Source organism: Panthera onca, chromosome B4 (genome assembly GCF_046562875.1).
Source record: "Panthera onca isolate mPanOnc1 chromosome B4, mPanOnc1 haplotype 2, whole genome shotgun sequence".
Taxonomy (NCBI): Eukaryota; Metazoa; Chordata; class Mammalia; order Carnivora; family Felidae; genus Panthera; species Panthera onca.
This window is the reverse complement of record NC_138345.1, coordinates 20,203,480-20,230,793: the sequence shown is the minus strand read 5'-3', so window position 1 is coordinate 20,230,793 and position 27,314 is coordinate 20,203,480. Positions and strand designations below refer to the sequence as shown.

Genomic DNA, 27,314 nt, shown 5'->3' with positions numbered 1-27,314 from the left:
AAGTGACATTATTAAAGTTGGATGAATGAGAAAAAGTAAGTTGAATGCTTTCTCTTCTTAGAAAACTTTGATTGCTATGGAGATGCACATGACTGACAGTGCTGAACTTCATGTGTGTTTAAGGACTGGATGCCATGGCAACAGTTATTGTTAAAGATTGATGATTTTACTTAATCATGTTGGACCCTACATACATTTGCATAAATGTTCTTCTGTAATGTTTACCCTTCACAGAAGACTCTTGATAACATTTGAAGAGTATGTGTTAATGATAACCTGTAACCATAATTCTTTCCACATTAAGGATGAACTGCTTAGTAGAAAAAAGAGAGAAAAGAAAAAAAAGACAGGCAGCAAGAGTGTGGACGTGTCAAAACTTGGTGCCTCCGAAAAAAATGAAAGGTGGGTGCATATAAAAATATTGTGTAATTTGAAACTGTTTTAAAGCGTCTTTAATATGATCCAACTTCATATGAATAGTCATTTCAGATTTGCTAACATTTACATCTGTAGTAGGTTTATAAAAGATTAGTAATGTGCCATAGTTTATGAGACACATCCTGATCTTAGGCAAAAGTTCTACAGGTTTTTTCCCCTTGTAAAGTGTAAACATATATTTAAGTAATCAAACCCCCAAATGTTTGTCATTTGAAATTTTTATACCGCACTTTAGAAATGAAGTATTCCTAGAAGAGCCTGTCACTTTAATGTTTAGCTCAAAAGTGACAGTATGCAGAAAGGCAGTGATATGCGGTACACTCAAAAAGATACCGTTTCTAGTATCGATTCATAAAAAGAAATAAAGGGTTTAAATAGTTCACACAGCAGGGCAGGAACTGGATCAATGTGAGATGGAGATCAGAGACGATTCTGCCTGTCTTCTGTTCTGATGACATCAGTGAGTAATGCTTCAGTGAACTGCAAATGACATTAATTTTTATGTATTGGTTTGTTTATGCTACAGTCTTCATATCTGCTTGTCAGCACTTGGGAACACTCTGATGGTGCTTAGTCTTTTATAGCTCAAGTAATCATAAGGTTTAAGAATTCATTTTACAGAACTGACAAAAAGTCCAGGTTAGAAAGAGAGCTTTTGTTTCTTTATAACTTGTTTGGGAGTCTCCTTCCCCAAAATCTTAGCCTAGCTTTTCTTAGTTGCTATGCATATTGCACTTGTTGTAACTAATGTATTTCATGATAGAATACATCAAATGTAGTGATAACTGTCATAAATATTTCATTGAAAAATTTCTTCGTACTTTTGTTGAAATAGCCATTCATAATAGAATTCATGATCTTTATAGAACTATTTGTTTCCCAACTTTCTATATTTTACTTCTTTGTTTCTGTTTTTGTTTTTTTCCCTTTCAGATTAGTGATGAAACCACAGTGGCATGATTTGCTTCCATGCAAGCTGGGAATTTGGTTTTGCCTTACACTAAAAGCATTGCCTCATCTCATCCAGGTAGAGTGTACCTCTTTCATATAATATTAGATGCTTTCACTTTAATTATTCATGAAATAATTTATGCCCATGTCTGCTATCCGAGTACTGATAGACAATGGATGTTTTATAATACTGATTGAATTGATATAAGTATAAACCTATTTAGAATAGTTCTAAACTTATTTAGGTGTTTATCCCTATAACTGTCTCTTGCATTGCTTTTAGAACAACTTAGAATTCTAAGACATAGAAAAAGAAAAAAAAATACAATCGTTAGGTATAAGAGCAATAAAAATTTAAGTCACTGTAATCATTTAAGGTGTATCCAGAAAAAAAGAACAGGACTCAAATAGCCTGTCACCTGTTATTTTAACAGCATTTAAGTACACAGTGGGGGGGGGGGAGGGGAACGCATGGACATTTGCATAATTATGCAAAAATATATATTGCTTTCCATTTTATTTGCAACTTTAAGAGGAGTGAGATATTTTGTCTTACATTGGCAATCAGTTTCTGTTGCTAGTAGGTCTCGATCAAACAATAGAATGTGGGTATATATAATTTCTATGGCAATTTCTTGCATTTTTTTAAAAAAAATTCAGCATACCAAAGCATATTTTATTAAATTATTGCTTTGCTAATTTTAATTATTACATCTGGTTAGAAAATTCCGAACACATAAACATAACATTTAAAAGTATATGTAATAGTTTGGGTGTAAAATTTCGACGTTCTTTTAAGTTGTAATTTTGGGTAGGAAATGTTTCATTTCAGAAAATAAATGTTTAGAAAAAATAAGAGAGCCAGATGATTCCCACCCAGTTCTACCCGCTTCTTTTCACATAGCAGAGGTGTTTTTCCTAATCATTTAAGGAAATGAATGACTCCAACTTCTGCATTTTATCCTTTTTTCCTCTTAAAACAAAAATTTTATGTTAGAAGGGAAAATGAAATAAAAATCACTAGTGTGTTTCTTTGTGGTCGTTCAAAAATTATTTACCAATTCTTCCATCAAAATAGTTCATCTTAATAGTTATTGCTTGCAGAATCATATATTTTGTTTATAGTTAATAGAGAAAATTGGAGTATTTTGGTAATTTAAAAGCTTTTGTTTATAAGGTATTTAGCATATTATCTTGTTTATTTGCATAAAAACCCACAATCCTTGTATGCTGTGTATGTAAGTCTTAATAAGAGAGAGAGGTAAAGTATATTTGTCATACCAGTATATGTGAGAAGATGTAACCAAAAAATATTTTAGGACATGTATTTTCTTATGTTTTTTAAGAGTGACGTTTTGTTTTGTTTTGTTTTGTTTTGTTTTGTTTTGCTTTAGAATCTGCAACAGGCAAACCAGAGTGTAGATGCATTTTATAGTCATGAGGCAGAGTAAATTGAGTATCACATAAAATGTCAGTCTGAAACACTTCTTTGTAATTGTAAGCCAAGTCATTTGAAACAATGTTTATTTGGTAAAATTACCATAAATCCAGGTTAGTATGCAGAGCAGTTTGCAAAACTAGAACCGATATATTAAGATGGCTTAGATTTATAAGGTGTTATTTTAAATTATCTGCCTGCAGAGTCTGGAACTAACAGATTATGTTGCCTTGCCATAAATTTTTTAAAAGTTACAAAAATTAGAAATTTTACAAAAAATATTTAGTCTCTTTAGAAACTCTGCTTTCTTAAACTGTTGGATCAGTATGAGTTTTAAAGTTTTTACTTACTTGGTTGTACCTGTTGCTTTCAGTTTTGAGACACTAAGCATTAGGTTTTTAAAACCTTTGTAAATCTGACTTTTAAATTTTGTTCTAATTATTTCTTTCTGATAATTTCATTCCAAGAAGAAAAATAAGACAATGTTCCTTTTTTTTTAAACAAATACTTGGTATTTTAATTCTGTTTTGAGGATATAAGATTTGTTTTTTCATGTTCACTAACAAAATAATGTATATAGTAGACTGATACAAGCTGTAAAAGTGAAAGTATTACAGATTGGTCAACATAGAAAGCATCAGCAAAGCAATACTGAATAGTTGCTGTTAGGATTAGATTTGTGTCTGCTTTTTTTTCTTTTTTTTCTTCAGTCTACTGTAACTCTGTATTAATCTATCATCCATAAAATTGTGTAATGTGAGTACATACGCCTTCTTCACGACGCTGAAGTTCTGATGTGATACTTCTATGAGGTCTTCAATAAGATATTTGTGAAATTTAGAAGAAGCCCTCCTTACCTGAAGCAATGTAAACTGGTCATTGGTACAGTGGCCAAAAAAGAGCCCTAATAGAGCTCTAAGTATACAAAATGATGCATATGACCTCAAACATTTTAAGCATGTACTTTATTTACATTTATTTAGTTATTGACCACTCTTGTGATACAGGGCCATCGTTTTATTTTTTCTTGCATATACTGTCTCTGTAATTTTGGTTTCTCTAAGGACAAACTTCCAGTTGATTTCTTAAAGAAGAGTTAAACGAGACTCTTGCCAAACAATGTAATTGTATAATCCTTACAGAGTTTTATGATTTCCCCTGGTCTTTCATAATTGACTAACTTATATCTAGTTAACAGCATTTTTAGCAACTCTTTCATTGAGCTTTCCGAAGCATCCACTTGGTTTTCATAGAAACAACTTTTTTTTCTATTCACGTTTCATTTTTTAATATAGTATTTAAATTGAATCATATAATTACATAACAATTATCACTGACAGATTTAAGAGCTAACACATCTAGCTCCTATAGGCATGCGGTAAGTTAGTTAAGCAGATGTCCGTTAAGAGAATTTTACTTCTGTGTGTGAATCCCTTGAATTTTACGAAATTCATTAAAACTGATCTGCAAGTATTCTGCGTAAGTATGTAGCTATTTGGATATGAAGAAGGGTCCAAACTAAAAGTGGGAGATTCAGAGACTTCCAGCAAGTGGCCTTTACACTAGTCAGGTCTGTACTCAAATTTTGTCCTTGTCATATCAACAGCTCTGCGTCTCCAACTTCTTCCTGTGAATACCCATTCCTTTATTGTACTTCTTACACATAAATGGTTATCCAGTAGGAGTTGGAAAATGACAGTTCTAGATAATGGGAAAATTACAATAATTGGTATATTAGAAGAATGAGACAAGAGAACTAAAACCTATTATACTTGACACATATAAAATATTTGATAATGTTAAATTAATGTCAGACACTTCCCAGATTGGAAAATATCCAAGGAAAGGCGTATGGGCATAACTGTGTTTAGCAAAATGTATGCCTCATATCATTCACGCACCCACATATGCAGAAAAGTAAAAAGTCAAATGAAAAACCAAGGTAAAAAATGTGGAGTGTTTGTAAATTGACGAGAAGGAAGGTTAATGTGTGCATAGAGCGAGGAGAGAACATTAGAGAAGAGTAACATGCATGACTATATGCAGAGAAGTTGGGGAAACTTGAGAAAATGTGTCTTAGTACAGAAAGCAAGTAGAATGCTCAACAGAAGACATGGAATATGAATTCGAATATAATAGAGAACTGGGACTGTATCAAGAGAGGCACCGTATGCTTGGAGCTTAGAATTTAATTTTAACATTGCAAGTTTAGCCCTAGTGACACTTGCGTCTTACCAGCCTGTTTCTCTTCTCATGGTAGTTTCAAAGGGAATGCACATTCTCTTGGAATATGACTAAGCCAGTCATCTGTGTTAGCTAATTTCAGCCTATAATACCCAGAAATTTTTCTAGCCTCCAAAATGCCCTTTTTGGATATTTTTTGATTTATCGTATATATTCTGAAACATATTCATAACCATGAAAGTAGCAAACAATTGACGAAATATACTATGTGCATCTTTCCAGTTTAACCCTTATAACTTAGTTAATTTTTGTCATTGCCTGTCTTTGTTGGAGTCATATATTTGGGCCCATAAAAATTTAGGTTGGTAGTACCATTTGATTTCTCACATATAAAATCAGGAAGTGCCAAATATTCTAAGTAATTACCAGTCTAAATTATGGTTTATTCATCGTTCTCTACACTGCCTTTTTGTTGTTGTTGTTCTCTATACTTTCTAAGATGAAAAAGGTCTTAGGCACTGAGAATTTATTTGCTTGATAGTTTGTTTGATTCTGAGGGAATTCACCAAATTTCTCTCTACCTGCTATATTACATTTCTCAGTTACATAATTTATAAAACATAAAACTCCTTTATGTGTGTACTGCCCACAGTTGTAAATTTTTCCCATTGTTAAGTCCCAGCCCCATCTTTTCTCACTACCAAGCTCATCTTATGTAAACACAGTTAAACTAAGAATTATTGTAAGAAATTTCCAGCACGCATAGCCCTACCCCCATCAGGATTCATAGATTGCCCAGGAGCAGTGTCTGAGAAAATAGAGGAATCTTCTCTATAATGCTGTGGCTTTTACCTTAAAAAATAAAAAGTTACCTAAGAGAGTAAAGGGAATATTCTAGTTTACGGAACTATCTGTAAATGGAGGCATCCTCCCTCCCAAGAAGCTTCTCCCATGGAAACTACAACTGTGGACAAGCCTGGAGGTCACCTCCATACAGTCAGGGCCCTTCCTTTCTAGCCCCTTTGCTTCTGCTTGCTGGGACTCTGTCAGAAACCAAATAAACAAAACATTCACAGCTAATTAGCAGCAGAAAAACGCTCCTAAAAGGCTTTGAGGCAATTGTAGCAAGCTGAGTTGCCTGTTCTACTCAGAGTTAAACACAGATTCTCCAAGGGATGGAAAAGCTTACTTTTAGTACTCTAAGAACTTTAAAAAAAACTTTACAAACATACTTTATGTAGGGAGTATGCAAACAAATGAAAAGGGATGGAAAAGAGCGTCTGAATTTTTGTAAGGCTGAAACTCTACCGCTACAGAAGGACAGAGAGAGAAAGGAAAATTGGAAAGACCTCACAACAGAAGACAAAGATTCCATCCCTTCTGTCCTCTGAAAGGGGAACGAACATAACATGGAAGTACTTGGAGGTCCGAAGATAGAATATAAAGTAGAGTTTTGTAGGTTATTGCTAGATGTAGAAAAGATTTAAAAAAACACAAAATGTTAGGTACAATGTTAGAGATATATAGTCTCATAGATTCCATATTTTATAGATAAAAAGTAGTTAAGACTTAGCGTGGTGAGGCAGTTTGCTCAAAGTGACATAACTAGTGAATGGTAGAAATGAAACTTAAAGCAGATGAAAATAAGTATTAAAATATGAGAAATATAAAAGCTAAGAAAAATAACTTTTCCTGATAGTGGAATAACTAGAAGGAGAGCTACTTTACAGTGAATGAATAAATTATCTAATCTTACAAGTCCCTATCAGAGTATTTAGGCTGATTATAATTATTCTAAAGTTATAGGATTCTTGCATTGAGTTGGGGCTGAATAGATGACTTCTGTAGTCTCTTCTGTTTCTTAGCCCAAGTGGAAAAAGTAGCTGTTAGGCCTTACATCTTGAATACCACTGACTGAGGGAGAGGAAGGCATAGCTTCTCATTTTTTGTTTTATTTTTATTTTTTATTAATATTTGTGAATTCAGTGTTTGTACAAAACTTTGGACTCTTATTTAAAGTCTACAATATAGGGGGCGCCTTCGTGGCTCAGTTAGGCCTTGACTCTTGATTTCGGCTCAGGTCATGATCTCACGGTTTGTGAGATCAAAGTCTGCATCGGGCTCTGTGCTTAAAGCACGGAGCCTGCTTGGGATTCTCTCTCCTTCTCTCTCTGCTCTTCCCCCCCGCCGCCCCCCTTAGGTTTGTTGTCTCTCTTTCTCTCTCTCAAAATAAATTTTTAAAAAAATGAAAAAAATCTTTTCAAAGCCTACAATTTACATTTTTCCTATGCTCTTCGTTGTAATTTTATTACACATTACGTGTAACTCTGAGATTATAGTATAAGCCAATGGGAGAACAAATCTTGACATAAATACTTTGTGGGCAGATTTTCAGAAATGTACTTACGCTATTTCCTTATGTTGAAGCTTATATGTAAGCTTCAGACAAGAGATTTGTGCTGTCAGACCGTCAAAGAAATGGCACATCCTTCACCTGTCCTCAGAGCTCTTCCATGTTCCTTATTCCCATTAGGACAGGTGATGGGTAGCATTTCGCTGCTTGTACCACTCTAGATCAACTCCCTTCTTTCCTACGTTTCCTTCAGTCATTTAATATTTTGAAGTTTATTTTTTTTTAAGAGGAAATGTTTATTTATTTGGAGAGAGAGAGAGATTAGGGGAGGGGCAGAGAGAGAATCCCAAGTAGTCTCTATGCTATCAGCACAGAGCTGGGATGGAGAAGTAAAACTGGGATGGAGAAGTAAAAGAAAACCAAAACATGGCAAATAGTACCAGCTCAGCATGTTATTTTATCACTTAAATGCAATATGTCAGTAATGTTAAAAGCTTTTGGTATGGATATTCTCCATCTCATAACTCACTAATCTTGGAGGTAGTATCTCCAAGGCTTATATGAATGGTCATTATCATTAGGAAGTCCTTCCTGATTAGGCCAGTTGAAAACTTCCCATTGTATATTCTCTGTGCTAACTTCTAACTTCATAGCACTTATTATTTATATTATAATAAGGATAGATTGATACTATGGCAAGGTACAGATCATCCTGAAATTCCAGTGGCTTAACATATTTCTAGCTTACACCATTTGTCTATCACTTCTTGGTAGGAAAGAGGGCATTCTGCTCTAACTAGTCATTCAGGGACTCAGAACAAGGACGTCTTTACCATCTTCCAGCTGTATGATCCGGAACATGTGGCCTCCTTCCTCACTATGGCAAGAGTATTGCACAGGCCTTTTGGTGCCTTCGTTTGAAGGTGACACATGATATTTCCATCCACAGCCCATCCAGAACTAGTCCCATGACCCCACCTAATCTCAAGAGGATAAGGAAATGTGGGGAAACAGAATGTTGGGTGAGCTTCATTCTGTTTTCAAGCAATTCATTCAACAAGTATTTATTGAGTGCTTACTATATACCAGCTACTCTTCTAGGCCCTAGAAATAAAAAAAATTTTTTTTTTTTTTTAAGGCAAAAATCCCTATTCTCATAGGTTATTTTCCAAATTTGGGGTCATTCAGTATTTTAACATCTGCCTTAGAGACAAGTGCTTGTCTTTTCCTGTAATCTCCATATATCCCAACAAGGTACAGCACATATAATAGTGGTTCAATAAATAAGCATAAGTTAATATAACTATTTAAGGTCTTATTGTGCAAGAACCATGCTCTACAATTACATACAAAGAAAACTCGTAACATGTAAATTCTTTAAGTTGGCTGTACTTCTGCAATGTAAGATCAGGTCCCTGCTTGATATATATGTAGATAAGCTTTGAGCCCTTCAAAAAATTTTGTTAAGTACTGGGAGAGTGGCTTCTAAACTAAAAACTTTTGCTCATGTTCCATTCATTGATGATTATGCTATAAGCTCATTGCCGATAGGAACTCTTGTTTGGAACCCTGTAAATCCCATAGTTTTAATAAAGTCTTAACAGAGCTAAACCTAGGCAGTCCAGAGCCCTGATTGATTAAAGTAAGCCTTCATTCATTCATTGAGTATTTATTAAGCTTCTGTTATGTTTCGGGCAATGTCCACAAAGATGGATAAGAAGTTTACTTAGAAATTCAAATTTTTTGTGTATAGGTAAACTGAGCTTATTTTGTTTGGACTCAAAATGAGACTTTCTGTTTATTTTCTCTACTTGACAATTATATTGATGTGAATTAGCCACTCAGGAAGAATGGGAGGGGGCAATGTTTCAAAACAACTACTCATTTTTTTTATTAAAAATTTTTTTTTGTTTCTGGCACAAATAAAGACACAGAGATAAACAGAACAGAATAGAAAACCCAGAAATGGACCTAAAACTACATGGTCAAATAATCTTTGACAAAGCAGAAAAGAATGTCCAAAGGGAATAAAAACAGTCTCTTTAAAAAATGGTGTTGGGAAAACTGGAAAGCAACATGCAAAAGAATGAAACTGGACCGCTTTTAATGGGACTGGACCACTTTTTAAACCATACACAAAAGTAAATGCAAAAGGGATGAAAAACCTAAATGTGATAAAGGAAACCATCAATATCCTACAAGAGAACACAGGTAACAATCTCTTTGACATCAGCCATACTAGATATGTCTCCTGGGTCAAGGGAAAGAAAAGAAAGAGAAGAGAAGAGAAGAAAAAAGAGAAAAGAAAAAGAAACAGAGAGAGGGGCAGGGAGGAAGGAAGGAAGGCAGGGAGGCAACTATTGGGACTTCACCCAGATGAAAAGCTTCTTCACAGTGAATAAAATGAAATAATAAAATTAAAAGGCAACATTTAGAGTGTGAGAAGATATTTGCAAATAATATATCTGGCAAAGGGTTAGTATCCAAAATATATAAAGAACTTATAAAACTCAACACTCAAAAGACAAATAATCCGGTTAAGAAATGGGAAGAAGACATGAACTGACATTTTTCCAAAGAAAGCATACAAATGGCTAACAGTATATGAAATGATGCTCAAAATCACTCATCATCATGGAAATGCAAATCAAAACTACAATGAGATTCACCTCACACTTGTCAGAATGGCTAAATTTAACAACACAAGAAATAACAGATGTTGGGGAGGACGAAGAAAATAGGGAACCACCTTACACTGTTGGTACAAATGCAAACTGGTGCAGCTTCTCTGGAAAACAATATGGAGGTTCCTCAAAAGGTTAAAAAGAGAATACTATCCCACAACTGAACATTTGCACTACTAGGTATTAACTCGATACAAAAATGGCAATTAAAAGGGAAACATGCACCCCATTACTTATAGCGACATTGTCAACACTAGCCAAATTTTGGAAAGAGCCCAAATGTCCATCGACTGATGAATGGATTAAAGAAGAGGTACTGTGTATATATCGCTTCTTGGCCTTTTGGCCAAGATCAAGTGAAAGAAGAGGTGGCATATATGTGCAATTGAATGTTACTCAGCCGCAAAAAAAGAACAAAATCTTGCCTTTTGCAATGATGTTGATGGAGCTAGAGACTATTATCATAAGCAAAGTAATTCAGAAATAGAAAGACAAATACCGTATGATTTCATGCATCTGTGGAATTTAAGAAATGAAACAGATGAACATAGGAGGAAAAATAGAGAGGAAACCATAAAACAGACTCTTAACTATGGAGAACAAACTGAGGGCTGCTGGAAGGGAAGTGGGCAGGGGGATGGGTTAAAATGCTGGTGGGTATGGGGCGCCTGGGTGGCTCAGTCGGTTAAGCGGCCGACTTCGGCTCAGGTCATGATCTCGCGGTCCGTGAGTTCAAGCCCCGCGTTGGGCTCTGTGCTGACAGCTCAGAGCCTGGAGCCTGTTTCAGATTCTGTGTCTCCCTCTCTCTGACCCTCCCCCATTCATGCTCTGTCTCTCTCTGTCTCAAAAATAAATAAACGTTAAAAAAAATTTTTAAAAAAATGCTGGTGGGTATTAAGGAGGGCACTTGTTGTGATGAGCATTGGCTGTTATATGTAAGTCATAAATCAGTAAATTCTACTCCTGAAAGAAATATTACACAATATGTTAACTAACTGGAAGTCAAATAATAACTTGAAACAAACTAAAAAAAAAAAAAAATTTGTTTTTGATTCCAAAACAACTACTCTCATTCAACCCCTTTGACTATGTAATTCTCACTTTGAATATACCTTAAATAATAGCCATAGGTCTCTTCTTGAATATTACCTTCGAGATCAGTCTCTTTCATTTTAAGGTAATTTTAATTATTAGAAAGCTCTTCTTTATATTTATCCCAAATCAAAACTTCCATCTCTAGAATACACCGTTCTCTCCTGTAATGACCCTTAAGATATTCTATGATAGTTATCAGGTTATCTCTCATCTGATCTCCACCCCCTTTTAAGAAATAATTTCAAGCTTCCCTACCATTTGATCACTTTCCTTTTAAAGTGTTCCAGTTTGTCAGTGTACCTTAAAGTGTGGTACACCGAACTGCACACAAGGAGGGTTGGAGTGGTGTAGGGTGTTGAATGCAGTAGAGTTCTTTGAGATCATAGGTTTCTTACAGAAGTGAGCCTTTCTGGAGTAGGCATATTGTTATTATGGTTTGCAAGTACAAGTAAGATATGACAAGAAAAAGGATGAGGAACATTTAAATAAATGCTTAGAAATGGAGCAAAAGAAGGAACGGATTCTTGGCCTAGAACAAACCGTGAGTGCAGTTAGGGAATGTGTTAAAACTCTTGGAATTAGGTGAAGTAGGGTAAAGTGAGTGAGTGCATAATGATCCTCAGATAAGTGTGATTTTTGGGTCAAATGGGTAATTTCAAAGAGGAATTTTTAGTGGAATTCTGTACTGTAGCAGGAAGCAGAAACACGAACAGAGAAATATTCAAGTTTGGTAGAACCGCTAGGAAGAGGCTGCTATTACCAAGTAAAAGATTTTTGTTTTGGAAGGGTGCAGGTGAAGAAAGCCTCATAAGCAAGAAGTTACAGGATTCTGCGGGAGTTTTGGTGAGGTCCGAAGCAGAAAAACTCACTTTTTGTGGTAGAGAATAAGGCTTTGGTAAAATAAGAAGTAATAATAAAAATAGGTAACGTATAGAGGGCCTGTGTGCAAGATGTTCTTCTGAGTGTTTGATACATGTATCAGCACTTCAGTCTTCGCAGTAGCTCTGTGATCGTCCCCATTTATGAATGAGATAATTCACACAACGCTGAGTGAAGTAATTTGCTGAATCCTATTTAGGCTGAAAGAAGGCAGAGCTGAGACCTTAATTCAAGTCATGTCTGGCTCCAAACTCTGTCCTAGTAATCACTGTATTTTCTCTCACTGTACTATACTATGATGTTTGATTTCAACCTACCTTCTTTCACATCTCATAGATATCTGTGCCCCTTTTTCTTGTATGGTGCCACCTTTGCTGCTCCCTTCAAGGGTCCAATGCTATCCTGACCTTTTCCCTATTAAAAACTACTGCCTGGGGGCGCCTGAGTGGCTCAGTCGGTTAAGTGTCCGACTTCAGCTGAGGTCATGATCTCAAGGTTTGTGGGTTCTAGCCCTGCGTTGCGCTCTGTGCTGACAGCTCAGAGCCTGGAGCCTGCTTCGGATTCTGTGTCTCCCTCTCTCTCTGCCTCTCCCCAGCTTGCATTCTCACTCTCTCTCTCTCAAAAGTAAATAAACATTTTAAAAAAATTTTTTTAAATAAATAAAAAATAAAAACTACTGCCCGGAAAGAAGGTAATAAGCTCATTCATTCATTCATTCATTCACGTCATGGAACAAATGACTGATGTGGCTTAAAGAAAATAAGAGTATTCCAGGGCTGAGGGTTTTTTAGGGGTGCAGGGAATGTTAAGGGGCTATAAATCCTTAACCCCAAATCCTGTTGCATTTTAAAGTATATATGGACTGGAGGATGAGTATGTTGGATTCATGACTTTCTGTACCCTTCAAGTTATACCATTATTTCGCTGACCCAGGGCTTGTGCAGTCCTTCTGGTAGAAATGAGGTAGGAACATAAAAATGAGAATGGGAGAATAAGAGATACATCTTTATTATACTGATCCAGTGATTTTAGGAATGCCTATTATTTACCTAATTCATCGTCAGATGGAAGAGTTCTGATATAAGCCCAAGAGATACAGACTCTAAGAAAAGCTTTAATTCTTCTTGGACAGTCACAGATGAAAAGAGAAAATTCCATTCTAGGGTTTAAGTGTTCATGCATTTCCATTTGAATCAAGATAGAGCTTTTGTTCCTGTATTTCCTTCAAAAATAAACCCTCTCAGATGAGTCTATGATTTATCTGCCCTAGGAATCTTAAAATCTGGGAATGTTACCCTAGAGTTATCCTTGATAGCTCTCTTTTTCCTATTCCACACACAAGCCCTTTCATTTCTTCCTTCACAAGATTTCTCATATATTTTGACCTAGTTCAGTTCAATGAATATTTATTGCGTACCTGTTTTATTCCAGATTCTGTGCTCTGGGCACACAAGTACCCCTGTCTCCGCTTTCCCATTTTCTAGGAGAGAATATAGCATGATACAAGCAATCCAGAAGCAGTATACAGGAGAGAATTCCTCTGCCAGGGAAGGTCAGAAAACCTTGCAAAAGGAGGTGATACCTGAATAGTTTTCAGGGATGAATAGGAGTTCATCAAAATAATGGCAGGGGAGCAAAATATTCTAGTTAGTGGGCAAAGGGTATGCAAAGACTTAAAAGCACAATGTGGCCTGGCAGTTACAAGTAGTATTGCTGTGTGATGAATGCAGTTTAAGCCAAGAGGTAGTGGAAAATTACCTGTTCTGTTTTTCTCATTGTCAGCATCTTCATATGCTTAGAGCATCAATTTGTTGATCTCCACGTTTGTGATTATTGTAGGCCTGATCTTTTTTCAGCACTCTGCTGGAGTCTTGCCTGTGTGCCACTCCTTGACACTTTAGCCACTGTATTTGGCCACCTAAGTGTGTCCTCAGTCCTCAAACCTCCATGACAGGAACTGATCTCTAAGTGTGGTGGAAGGAGGAATGACATCTTCGCTTGTATTGACAGGGTCAGATACGTTTCTTAATCAGATTTGCATATGATAATTTTGAAAATCTTTTGAGGTGAAGGGATGAATATGAAAATAGTGCTTTGTTCGTCACAGTAACATAATTTACTGTACCCATTTAGCTTAATTCAGCCAGTGTGTCTTCTCTTTGTCCGTGGAGTAGCCCAACGTTGAGAACACAAACAGTGGTAGAAAACAGGAAGAGGAGTCCTCCCTTCCATGTCTGAGAGAAAAAACTCTCCTTAGATTCATACTCATGCAGGTTCTGGCCTTAATAAATAAGCTCTCTGAGAGAGAAAACTCGGGGAGAAACATTTATTGTTTCTTCTGTTCGTCATACAATTTAAAACCATAAACTGAAAGGAAGACAATACACGGCTTTAAAATGAAGTTGTGCGTGACGTAGTATCAAAGCAAACTGATCTTTATGTTAATTTCTTTGTAACTTCTTTTTTAAGGATGCTGGGGAGTTTTATGCTAAATATAAAGAAACAAGATTGAAGAAAAAGGAAGATGCATTGAGTCGGGCTGAACTTGAAACACTTCAAAGTGAGTTTTAAACATTGTCTTCTTACTGTGTTAACAATATCATATAAGACTGACTATTTAAATTTGGATTTTCCTTTAAAGTCAAAAGTAATTAAGTTTTCTGTGCTTTCATTACCATTCTCTAAGAGCAGTTACTTCCTTAATGTATTCAATGTGGAAAGTACTCTATTAGTTATTGCTGAACCACCCATAGTGCAGTATCAGAGGGGGGATAAAATCCACATGAAGTCATATAGTTTGTCAAATCTAGGAAGCATCCCAAATCAAGGAAGTCCTAACATACCCCAGTGTTGTAATTGTCATTGATATTTAGTGCCATTTCTGTCCAGTTGGTCATTCAACTTGCTGTAAAACAGTATCAAATCAGAAACCTGAAAATAGCAATGGCTTTTGCTTTGAAAGTCTTTGCTTCATCATTAGTTGATGTATTATTACACAACATGAAAACCCTGGACTAAATTATCAGTGTGTTGAAGTCTTCTATTGAACACTAAAGGCAGTACTTGCTGATTTTAGGAAAAGTTAAACATACAGTTAAAGAAGGCATTTCTCCAGCCCTGGTCTTTTTGTCTCATTTTGACAGATCTACATCTTTCCCACATATATCCTCTCCTCCCTTTACTTTGCTTTATTTTTTTTAAGTTTATTTATTGGGGTACCTGGGTGGCCCAGCCAGTTAAGCATGCGACTTTGGCTCAGGTCATGATCTCGCAGTTTGTGGGTTCGAGCCCCCGATTGGGCTCTGTGCTGACAGCTCAGAGCCTGGAGCCTGCTTCAGATTCTCTGTCTCACTGTCTCTTTGCCCCTTCCCTGCTTGCTCTCTCTCTCTCTCTCTTTTTCAAAAATTAATAAATATTTAAAAATTTAGCTTATTTATTTTGAGAGAGAGAGAGAGAGAATGCACGCATATGAGAGAGAGAGAATCCCAAGCAGGTTCCACACTGTCTGCATGGAGTCCAACCGTGGGACTCCAACTCACGAACCATGAAATCTTGACCTGAGCCAAAATCAAGAATTGGAGGCTTAACCGACTGAGCCAGAGGCAGCAGTGTGATGTCCGACTTTGCTTCTGAAGTCACGTCTTTCTTTGACTGTAACTGGGAAAAGCTTCTGCTTTTAAGGGCCCATGTGATTAGACTGGGCAAATTTGGGTAATTCGGGATAGTCAGTCTTAATCATATCTGCAAAATCCCTTTTGCCATCTAAGGTAAAATATTGCCAGACTCCGGGAATAGAATGTGGACATCTTCAAGGGTCCGTTTTTCTCCCTACCACAATCCTTCAGGTGTCTGGGCAGCTCTAGAACAGGGGCTGTTTCTTTTTTATCTTTGTCTGCAGAATCGACTACAGTGTCCTGGCACACAGTAAATGGATATATTGGATGAATATATGAATTAATGTCATGCCATGAATATGAATGAGCACCTATCCTGTATAGAACTCTGTTTTAAGGAGCACATGATCTAACTTATAAAGTTTCAGGGTACTTGGGTGGCTCAGTCCATTAAGAGTCAGTCTGAGTCTCAGTTTCGGCTCAGGTCCTGATCTCACGGTTTCATGAGTTCGAGCCCCGCTTCAGTCAGTGCAGAGCCTGCTTGTGGTTCTGTCTCTCTCTCTCTCTCTTTCTCTCTCTCTCTCTCTCTCTCTCCCCCTTCCCTAGGCATGCTGTCTCTGTCTCTCTCAAAGTAAATAAACTTAAACTTAAATAAACTCAACAACTCTACATACTATGTAATTTTCAAGCCAAGGATATCAAAAAGTACATTTCTGTTAAGAAAGAGTTCAGGATGATAGAAGATTACATATAAAGATATGCGTTGGGGAGAAAGAGTGGGCAAATGACTATTATTGTTATATTAAAAATATTGAAACAAGTTTGTTATAGTAATTGTTGAGAAGTTTTAATTACGTTGAGTAAATCAATAAAAGTCTAAATGTAATATTTAGAGTTAATGTGAATATACATTTTATAGCTGTCATAGGCACAGCTTATTTTTATGTAGCTTTTGTAACAAACCACTTAATTGTTACAATTTTGGCATATATATTAGAACTCTGTAATAATAATTTGTTAAGTTTATACACTAAAACTTGGAAAATAGGAGTTAGACATAAAATATGTATCACAATGTAAGATATTTTATCACAATGTAAAAATTCCTTGTTTGTGACCATTTTCCCAAAGTCACGTGAAGATTTTTGTTCTAAGGGTTTGATGGAGGTTTTTAAGCAGATTAATAATTCTGGGTTTTTTTTGTTATTGTCTAATAAAAAGATGATGTAAAGAAACACATGTTCGAATACATAAATACATGAAAACTCTGTTTGCTAGTAAAAATACGTAGTAATCTTTTAAATATTTGAAAATTCATCACGAGCTCATCAGTTATTGAAACTCAAAATGGAAACAGCACTACCAGAAAGCATATTAAAAACCGTATTCATACCAGCCATGAGTAATAAGACTTCTCATGCTCATGTTTTTGGTATCAGTGGTATATTAGGGAAAGGTCATGGTATCAACATTAAGAATGTTAAAGTACAGTCACATTATTAATAATGTCAGAAACTGTCATGTATTTTTTAATGTAGTCTCTAATGGTTACATGCAAAGAATCTTTTAATTAATTTTGTTAACTTCATTACAGTGTTCTGCATTGTATACTTTAGAATTAATATATAAAGGCCCCAAATCCCCCAGTGTGCATTTCATTTGCCCCTATCCTTCTTAATTTTAAAGACCATCATTGGAGTACTGAGTTCATAATAACATTTCCATCTGCTTAATTGAGTAAATGCTTCTCATGTAGATTAGCAGTAGCTATTTTATGCTGCCTGTTTTTCATGACCTAATTGCTAATCTGCCCTCAAGAAATCTGCTCTACTGCTGAGATTGTGCAGTACCCAGACCGTAAGGTGTGGTGGTCTCATTAAAACAGTGTGTTAGAACGGGAAATACGGAAAGGACGATTTCTTAAAAATAAATATCATTGTTCTGGGAGTCTATGCAGAAGATGTGATATCTGTTTGGAAAACCAGAGGCCCTTATTTATTTATTTATTTATTTATTTATTTATGTATTTATTACAAGCTTAATCAATTTTTATGTTTTATATTTCAATACGTGGAATATTTATAAATACGACTTTTTCATTGTTAATGATATTTTTATACATTCTCTAATTATATGAGTTTTCTTCTAAGTCAATAGATGCAAATTCTAAGTACTATAATGAAACAACACATATCATGAACGGGAAAAATGAGTTATTTTATAAATAAATTGGCTCTAAAGGTGAAAATTTGAATAGACAAAATTGGGGGAGGAAGAATAGAAGTGAAACTTAATATTTCCCTTATCTTTTTCTCCGTACCTTATATGATGTCAAACAGAAACAAAATCAAGTAATCAAAGCCTTACCGTCAAGTACTTTTTTGGCTGCAGATATGATGGTTCCAGACATTAGTTATATTTTCTCCTAGTTTTGTGGTCCCCATTGCACACCCCAGTGATGGACCTAAGTACAGCGAGAAGGTGGAGGACTTTTTAGGGGGACAGGATGAGAAAACATTCACCTTCCCTAGGGTAAAGGAAGACTGGCTTTTAGAAAACTCAGGTTCGTGAAGAAATGAGATGCTAGTGCTGACTGAAGGGGTTGGTTGTGAGGAGGACAAAGGAGATAGGGTAGAGGTAACTCCAGTTTAGGTTAGCACATTTACCCTGTGGTAATACAGTGTGCTCGTGGGTGGGAGAACACTGTCGGAGATAACCTAAGAAAAAGCATATTCCAGTCAGTAGCTCCAGTACGTTTGGAAACATGACCAAACGGAAACTCTGTACCTTAGCTTAGGAATTGTGTTATGTCGTAAAACCTAATAGGAGCCCCGGTCCCAAGAGTTTATGTGTAGGCAGAGAATATCTAAAGAACAGTATTATTTCTTAGGTACTTTGCTCAAGGAACAACGGAATGTGGATTTTTTTCAGTCATACAGCTCAAATGTAAATTTACAATTCCTTCAATATTTCAAATTCTATGTGGTGTAGGCTTTAGTATAATGCCGTCTTAACACAATCTTAATTTTCCCACTGAAATGATTTTAAAACCTTTTTATCCAACTGAATATGTAAACATTTATGGCTTTCGATTAGTTACATTTGAACTAAAATTTTAACAATTAATTTACTTAATTTGGAACTAAAAATATACTTCTTAATATTATGCTTTTTATAAAATAATGTGTCCATGTATAAGCTTCATGCAGGAAGGTATTTTTGTCTGTCTTGTTTACAGCTGTAACCCCAGAGCCTAGAACAATGCCAGATAGATGATAGGTAACTCAGGAAATACTTGTCAAATGGGCTAATGGAATACTTACTGTATTGTTCTTTTCTACTTCACACTTGTTAAAAGAATTTATTAAAACTTTTCAGTAACATTGTTGACAAGATCTTTGTTATCAGTAAAACTGCTTTTTGAGTGATCTACACAGCTTATTTATTAACACAGCTTTTTAACAGAGTATATCCTCCTTATTTCCGTGTATAATGAAATATGGTCCCATGTATGGTGCTGACGCTGGAAATTTTATCCCAAGCCACAAGTACCTAGCCACTTAATATTAGGATTTCTTTTTTCCTTTCTTCATGATTGCTACAATAAAACCACTGTATTGTTTCTTTTTTTCCCCTAGTATTTTTTTATTATGGTAAAACACACCTAACAAAATTTACCATCTTAACCATTTTTAAGTATATAGTTCGGTGATATTAAGTATGCGCATAATGTTGTGCAGCCATCACCCCATTCATCTCCCATAGCTCTTTTCCTCTTGTAAAACTGAAAGTCTGTACCCTTTAGACAGTAACTCCCTAGTCTCACCTCCCCACAGCCCCTGACAACCACCATTCCACTTTCCGTCTCTGTGATTTTGACTACTCTAAGTATCTCCTGTAAGGCTGATCACATAGTATTTTCTTTTGTGACTGGCTTATTTCACTTAGCATGAAGTCCTCAAGGTTTTGGCATGTGTCAGAATTTCCTTCCTTTTTAAGGCTGGATAAATAATATACCATTCTATGTGTGTGCCACATTTTGCTTATCCTTTCAAATTTCTGTCAACGGTTACTCGGGTTGATTTCACTTCTTAGCTATTGTGACTAATTCTTCTATGAACGTGGGTATACAAATAACTCTGAGTCCCCGGTTTCAGTTCTTTTGGGGATATACACAGAGGTAGAATTGCTGGATCATACGATAATTCTATTTTTAATTTTTTGAGGAACCAACATACTGTTTTCCATAGCAGCTATACCATTTTCTATTCCCACTGACAGTGCACAGGGGTTCCATTTTTGCCACATCTTTGCCAACACCGATTTTGTTTTGTTTTGTTTTGTTTTTTTATTGTAGCCATCTTGATGGGTGTTTCTTTAAAGAAATATCTATTCAGTGGGGTGCCTGGGTGGCTCAGTCGGTTGAGCAGCCGACTTTGGCTCAGGTCACGATCTCACAGTTCGTGAGTTCGAGCCCCGCATCGGGCTCTGTGCTGACAGCTCAGAGCCTGGAGCCTGCTTCGGATTCTGTGTCTCCCTCTCTCTCTGCCCCTAACCCACTCACATTCTGTCTCTGTCTCTCTCAAAAATAAAAAAATAAACCATTAAAAAAAAAAAAAAAGAAATATCTATTCAATACCAAGTTTGAATTGGATTGATTTTGTTAAGTTTTAGGAGTTCTCTATATATTCTGGCTATTATCCCTTATGAGATATATGATTTGTAAATATATTCTCCCATTTTGTGGGTTACCTTTTTACTCAGTTGACATTGTCTTTTGATGCACACAATATTTTCATGAAGTCTAATTTGTCTATTTTTTCTTTTATTGTCTGTGCTTTTGTTGTCATATCAAAGCAATCATTTGCCAAATCCAGTGTCTTAAAGCTTTTGCCCTGTATTTCCTTCAGAGTTTTATAGTTTAAGGTCTTACATTTAGGTCTTTGATCCATTCGGACTTCACTTCATAGTGGGTAAGGGTCCAACTTCATTATTTTGTATGTGGATATCTAGTTTTCGCTTGTCGAATTATTGCTTTTTTATTTAACTTTTTACTTTGAAATCATTATAGATTTATAGGAAGTTGCAAAAGTAGTGTAGAGAAGGTCCCATGTACCCTCCTAAAAACCGGGAACTTGACCTTGATATGAAGTGTGTGTGTAGTTCTCTATCATTTTATCACATACGTGTATTTATGTAACCACCATCCCAATCAGCCACTACCCCTTTATGATCACACCCATCTCCTCCGGTTCCCCCATTATCCCTAATATCTGGCAACTACTAATCTATTTTTTATCTCTGTTTGTCATTTTGACTATATGATTTAGAGAATGTGATTTGGAGAATCATACAATATTTGACTTTTTGAGATTGGCTTTTTCACTCAGCATAATACTCTTGAGATCCATTGAAGTTGTTCCATGTATCAGTAGTTCGTCCCTGTTTATTCCGGGTATGGCTGTACCACAATTTGTTGAACTTTTCACCAGTATAGGACATTTTGGTTGTTTATGGTTTTTGACTGTTACAAATAAGGCTACTGTGAATAGTCAGGTGTACATTTTTGGGTGAACCTAGTTTTTATCCGGGATAAATGACCAGAAGTGCGATTGCTGGGGGTGATAGGTTTATGTTTAGAGTTCAAAGAAACTGCCAAATTATTTTCCAGAGTGCTTGTGTACCTTTTTACATTCCTACCAGTAATATATGAGAGATCTAATATCTCTGTACTTTTACCAGCATTTGGTATTCTCACTTTTTAAAATTTTAGCTATTCTAGTAAGTTTGTAGAGATATCTCATCATGGTCTTATATATAATTTTATTATATAATAAATATATAAATATATAATATAAATATGTATAATAAATATATAATAATAAATTATTATATAATAATAAATATATAATATATAATATTAATATATTAATATATTAATATATAATAAATATATATATCACCGAGCCCTATTATAAAAATTTTATCCCATGTTTTCTTCTAAAATTATTTTAATTTTGTGTTTTACATTTAAATCTATGATCCATTTTGAGTTAATTTTTTGTAAGGTGTGAGGTTTAGGTTAAAGTTTTATTTTTTATTTTTTGCCTATGGATAGCCAGTTTTTCTAGCACTATTTTTAAATTTAAATTAAATTAAATTTTTTTGGAGAGAGAGAGTGCGTCCATGCAAATGTGCAAGTGGGAGAGGGGCAGAGGGAGAGAGGGAGAGAGGGAGAGAGTCTTAAGCAGTCTCCATGCTCAGCTCAGAGCTTGATGTGGATTTGATCCCATGACCCTGTGATCAGGACCTGAGCCAAAATCGAAAGTCAGACGCTCATCCAACTGAGCCACCCAGGCGCCCCTCTTTTTTTTTTTTAGGTCAACTAGGGTGATTCTTCCCACTTTCCTATCCTTTTTCAAAATGTTTTAGCCAATCTAGTTCCTTTGCCTTTATGTATAAATTTTAGAATAATCACCTGTGTATCCGCAAAAAATCTTGCTGAAACTTTAGGGATTATGTTAAACTTGTATATCAATTTGGAGAGAAGTGGATATTAACTATCTGGAGTCCTTTAATCTCTGGCTACTTATATCTTCTTTGATTTCTTAAGTGTTTTGTAGATTTTAGTATACAAATCTTTGTTAGATTTATATCTAAATGTTTTTCTTTTTGAGTGATTATACATGGTATTGGGTTTTTAATTTCACTTTCCATGTGTTCACTGCAGGTAAAGAAATGCAGTTGACTTTTTCTTTAATTTTTTCTAAGGTTATTTATTTTTGAGAGAGAGAGAGTGAGAGAGAGAACACACACATGGGAGGGGAGAGAGAGAATCCCAAGCAGGCTCTATGCTGTCAGCACAGAGCCTGAAATGGGGCTTGATCTCATACATGTGAGATCATGACCTGAGCTAAAACCAAGAGTCGGAGTCTCAACACTGAGCCACCCAGATGCCCAAAATGCAGTTAATTTTTATATTTAATTATGTATCTTGCAACCTTGCTAGATTTACTTAATTATAGAAGTTTTTATATAGGTTCCTTGAATTTTCGGTATGGACAATCATGTCATATGACAATAGGGATAGTTTCATTTCTTCCTTTTCAATCTATATGCATTTTATTATCTTTTCATTTCTTATTTTGCTAGCTAGAACTTTCAAAACTATGTTGAACAAGAGTGGTGTGAGAGGACATCCTTCCTTTATTTCCAAACTTGGGTGGAAAGCATTTAGTGTTTTACCATTAATTATGTAAACTGTAGGGGTTTTTTGTTAGATACTTTATGTGAAGTTGAGGAAGTCTCCCTCTATTCCAAATTTTCAGAGTTTTTTTTTATCATGACTAGAGGTTGACTTTTGTTAATTTTTTGTATCACTTAAGATGATTTTGTGATATTTCTTTACTTGTTAATTTGGTGTATTATAGTGATTGAGTTTTGAATATTGAGCTAGACTTGCATCCCTGCAGTAAATATCATATAATCTTGGTATATAATTCTTTTCATATATTGCCAAATTCTATTTGCTAATATTTTGCTAAAGATTTTTGCATCCATATGAGAGATTTTGGTCTATAGTTTTCTTTTTGTACTGTCTTTGTATGTTTTGGTATCAGAGTAGTACTAACATCTAAGGAATTGGAAGCTTTCTCCTATTTTCAGAAAGAGACTGTATTTAATTGGTGTTAATACTGTAAACATTTGGTAGAATTTCCTGGTGAGACCATTTAATATTGACCTATTTGGGGAGTTTTTAAATTACAAGTTAAATTTATTTTGTAATTACAAGGCTATTCAAATATCTGTTTTATATATCTATTTTATGGGGAGTTGTAGTGGTTTGTATTTTTCAAGCAATTGGTCAGTTCCACCTAAATTGTCAAATTTATGTGTGCACTGTTGTTTTTAAAACTAATTTACTATCCTTTTGATGTCTGCATGTCCTGTAGTGATTTCTCCTGCTTCAGTGTTAATATTGGTAACTTTTTCTCTTCGTCAGTTTTGCCAGATGTTTATCAATTTTATTGATCTTTTCAAAGAACTAGTTCTTTGTTTCATTGATTTTTATCTATTGCTTTTGTTTTCTATTTCATTTATTTCTGTTCTTAATTTTATTATTTTCTTCCGTCTGCTTGATCTTGTTTTGGTTTTGTTTGCTTTTGATATGGAAGCTTAGATTATGGTCTTGAGGCTTTTCATCTTATCTAATGTAAACTTTTAGTGCTTAAAATTCCACTCTCAGCACTGTTTTGTCTGTGTCCCACCTATTTTGATACGTTATATTTTCATTTGATTCAGTTCAGTATTTTTTTTTTCCTTGAGACTTCTTCTTTGATACCTGGATTGTTTTAGGGATGTTATTTAGTTTCCAAGTGTTTGGGAATTTTCCTGTTATTTTTCTGTTTTTAGTTTTTTCTGATTTTTAGTTTGGTTACATTGTTGTCAGAAAACCCATTCTGGGGGCGCCTGGGTGGCTCAGTCGGTTGAGTGGCTGACTTCAGCTCAGGTCATAATTGCGCGGTCCGTGAGTTCGAGCCCCGTGTCGGGCTCTGTGCTGACAGCTCAGAGCCTGGAGCCTGTTTCAGATTCTGTGTCTCCCTCTCTCTGACCCTCCCCTGTTCATGCTCTGTCTTTCCCTGTCTCAAAAAAAACGTTAAATTGTTAGAAAAAAAAAAAAAAAGAAAACCCATTCTGTATGATCTCAATTCATTTAAATTTGTTGAGATGTGTTTTATGGCCCAAGATACAGTCTAGCTACATATATATCCCATGGGCATTTGAAAAGAACATATATTCTGCTGTTGTTTAATGGAGTGTTGTTATGCTCCCAAAAGTCCCCAAGGCTCTGCTCTTTTTATTTATTTTTTTGTTTATTTTCTCTGTTTTTCAGATTAGGCAATTTCTATTATTCCGTCTTCAATTTAACTGATTACTTTCTCTGTTCCATTTTTCTGTTGAGTTCTCAATCATTACATTTTTTTATTTTAGTTAGCATATTTTCAGTTCTGATATTTCCACTTGGTTGTTCTGTATGTCTTCTGGGTCTTTGTGGTTGACTTTTTATTTCATTTGTTTTGAGGATGTTCATTATTACATGTCAAACCATTTTTATATGCCTTCTCTAAAATCCCAGTCAGATCCTTTGGATGTCTTTTTCATCTTGTTGATTATATTTTTCATTCAAGTTGAGATATTCTTGGTTCTTGGTTTGATGAGGGATTTTTTTTTTTTTTAATTAAAACTTGGACATTTTGGCTATTATGTTATAGTTCTCAGAATCTTGTTTAAGTATACTACCTTACCTGGTGTTCTATGGCAATGCTGTAGCTGAGGTGAGGAAGGGGAGAGTTGCTGCCCTGTTACACTCAGGTAGGGGTGGAAGTCCATGGCCTGCTTTATAGCTGCAGGAGAGGGTGGTTGTGGATCTTCCTAGGCTTGGGCAGGTGTGGGTGTCCTCACTTACCAGTAGGCTGCCTCTAAGAACACTCCACTAATATCCCCTTGCTGGCATAGGTAAGCAGGCCTACTTACAGCTCCCCACCTGGCCTTTGCTGACATTGTGGAGTGTTGGTCTCTTTACTGCTGGGCAGTTGTGAAAGCCCTAACTCTCCTCTAGGCTTTCTCTGAAGCCACCCTGAAAGCAATGCGGAGGGATGCCTCATTACCCCTGGGTAGCTATGGAAGCCCAGGCTACCCCTACCCCTGCCATTGACTTTACAGGAGGAAGGGGTAGGAAAGAAAGTCTGGCTTCCTACACAATCTTCTCCCGCATCACCCTGGTAGGGAGATTGGGGTGCCTTATTATAGCCTCACAGTGACAGAAGTCTAGGCTTCCCATTAGCCTTTGCTGGCAAGGAGAAGAGGTTGGCCACAATTTTGTCTTTTGTTTGCTTGAAGTAAATCAGTTATTATCTAAACTTGTCTTGCTATGCAAGGAAACCCAGGGTACTCACCACCTTGGTGTTCATCATGTCCTGCCATACCTAGCTGGCCTGTCTTCTCTTCAAAAATCAGTCTTCCTGTATTTGTTTTATATGTAACATTTAGGGTTTTTTAATTTTCTTAGGGGGAGGAGTATGGAAAAGTACTTTGCCTCCATTTTTTTAGAAGCGGAAGTTTTGAATTACTTTTTTTAAGCGATTTAAAAAAAAAAGTTTATTTTAAGAGAGAGAGAGTGAGAGGGGGAGGGGCAGAGAGAGAGAGAGAGTGGGAGAGAGAATGCCAAGCAGACTCCATGCTGATAGCACAGAGCCTGATGCAGGGCTCGATCTAACTGTGAGATCATGACCTGAACCAAAATCAAGGTTTGGATGCTTAACTGACTGAGCCACCCAGGTGTCCCTTTAAGTGATTTTTTTAAATGCTTCTTTACAAAAACATCAAACACTTGAAAGTGTGATACAACACCCTAGACATAATAACTACATTTATTTGTTTATAACTGATTCTCTTCAAGAAGGCAAAACTAGTACTGATGAGGTGGGTTCTAGCTTATATGTGTTTTCTTCAAGCAGTACTTTGTTCAAAATAAAGGAATTGAGAGAAACTGAGTAATGTGACGTACTTCATGAGGAATCAGTTCTATGACTTCTTCCCCTCTTATGAAAAATATTTTGAAAAACAAAACCTGGTTTCCTGATTTGGGCTCGTATGGTACTCTGGTAATGCTGTCTTTTTAGTTTTTTGATACTTTTATTAGACTCACCTGTCATTTAAATTGCTAATTTTCTATTAGAGTATCAGGAACTTTTTTTTAAAAAGTCACCATCTCAAAAGCCTGAAAATATAAAGGTGTTTAAGCAATATAAGGTAAAATATAGTGGTTAGATACCATATAATTTCTAGTTAAAATAACCTTTCTAACTGGAACTGTTCCCACAGTACTATGTTCTTAATGTACATTATTCTTGGCATAAGCTAACTTTACAGACTTGAATGAAATGTGAGTGAATGAATGAATGATACTACTCCTCCCTTCAAAGTTTCCTGTTCACCTGGCAATTTTTTATTTGAAGGTGAAATAAAATTCATAGAAAATTATGTATTAATTTGTGGCTTCTTTTGATCTTTTCCTTTTGTTGTTTCTCCTGGCCCACATATGTGTTTTAGGAATTCTTTCTTTCTCCAGAACAGCCCCTCTTTGTATATTAGGATAGTAATTTTTTTTTTAAGTTTAGTTTTATTTTCTTTGAGAGAGAGCTAGAGAGCAAGTGGGGGAGGGGCAGAGAATCCCAAGCAGGCTCCATGCTGTCAGCACAGAGCCCGACGCAGGGCTTGAACTCACCATCCGCGAGATCATGACCTGAGCTGAAATCAAGAGTCGGACACTTAACTGAATGAACCATGCAGGCACCCCTAGGATAGTAATTTGTAAATCATGATAATACTATCTTTTTGCATAGTTCTTTATAAGTTCTTTATTTTCCACGTTCGTTCTAATCATTTTATATGTGTTAATCTCATTTATTTCCCATTAACAATTCATCAGATTCAGTATTACCATTATTCGCATTTTACAAAACAGTAAAGGACCATAAGAAAAAGCTAGTAAATTGCAGAGGCTGAGTTTTAATCCCAGATCCGTCCACAGTGAGAGCTTTTTCATTCATTCATTCATTCATTCATTCTCTATTTAGCACCAGACATCGTCCCAGACACTGGGAATTCAGTAGTGA

At 35.7% G+C, this 27,314-nt stretch overlaps 1 protein-coding gene across 1 annotated transcript in view; it reads left to right on the top strand.

The window, feature by feature from the left end:
• The window catches only part of DNAJC1 (DnaJ heat shock protein family (Hsp40) member C1), a 224,284-nt gene that overhangs the window by 86,926 nt on the left and 110,044 nt on the right, over positions 1 to 27,314 (top strand). Inside the window, exons 5-7 of the mRNA XM_060659191.3 lie at positions 305 to 402; positions 1,372 to 1,465; positions 14,492 to 14,582. Coding sequence (XP_060515174.3) covers positions 305 to 402; positions 1,372 to 1,465; positions 14,492 to 14,582 — 283 coding nt within the window. The remainder of the gene's footprint in view (positions 1 to 304; positions 403 to 1,371; positions 1,466 to 14,491; positions 14,583 to 27,314) is intronic.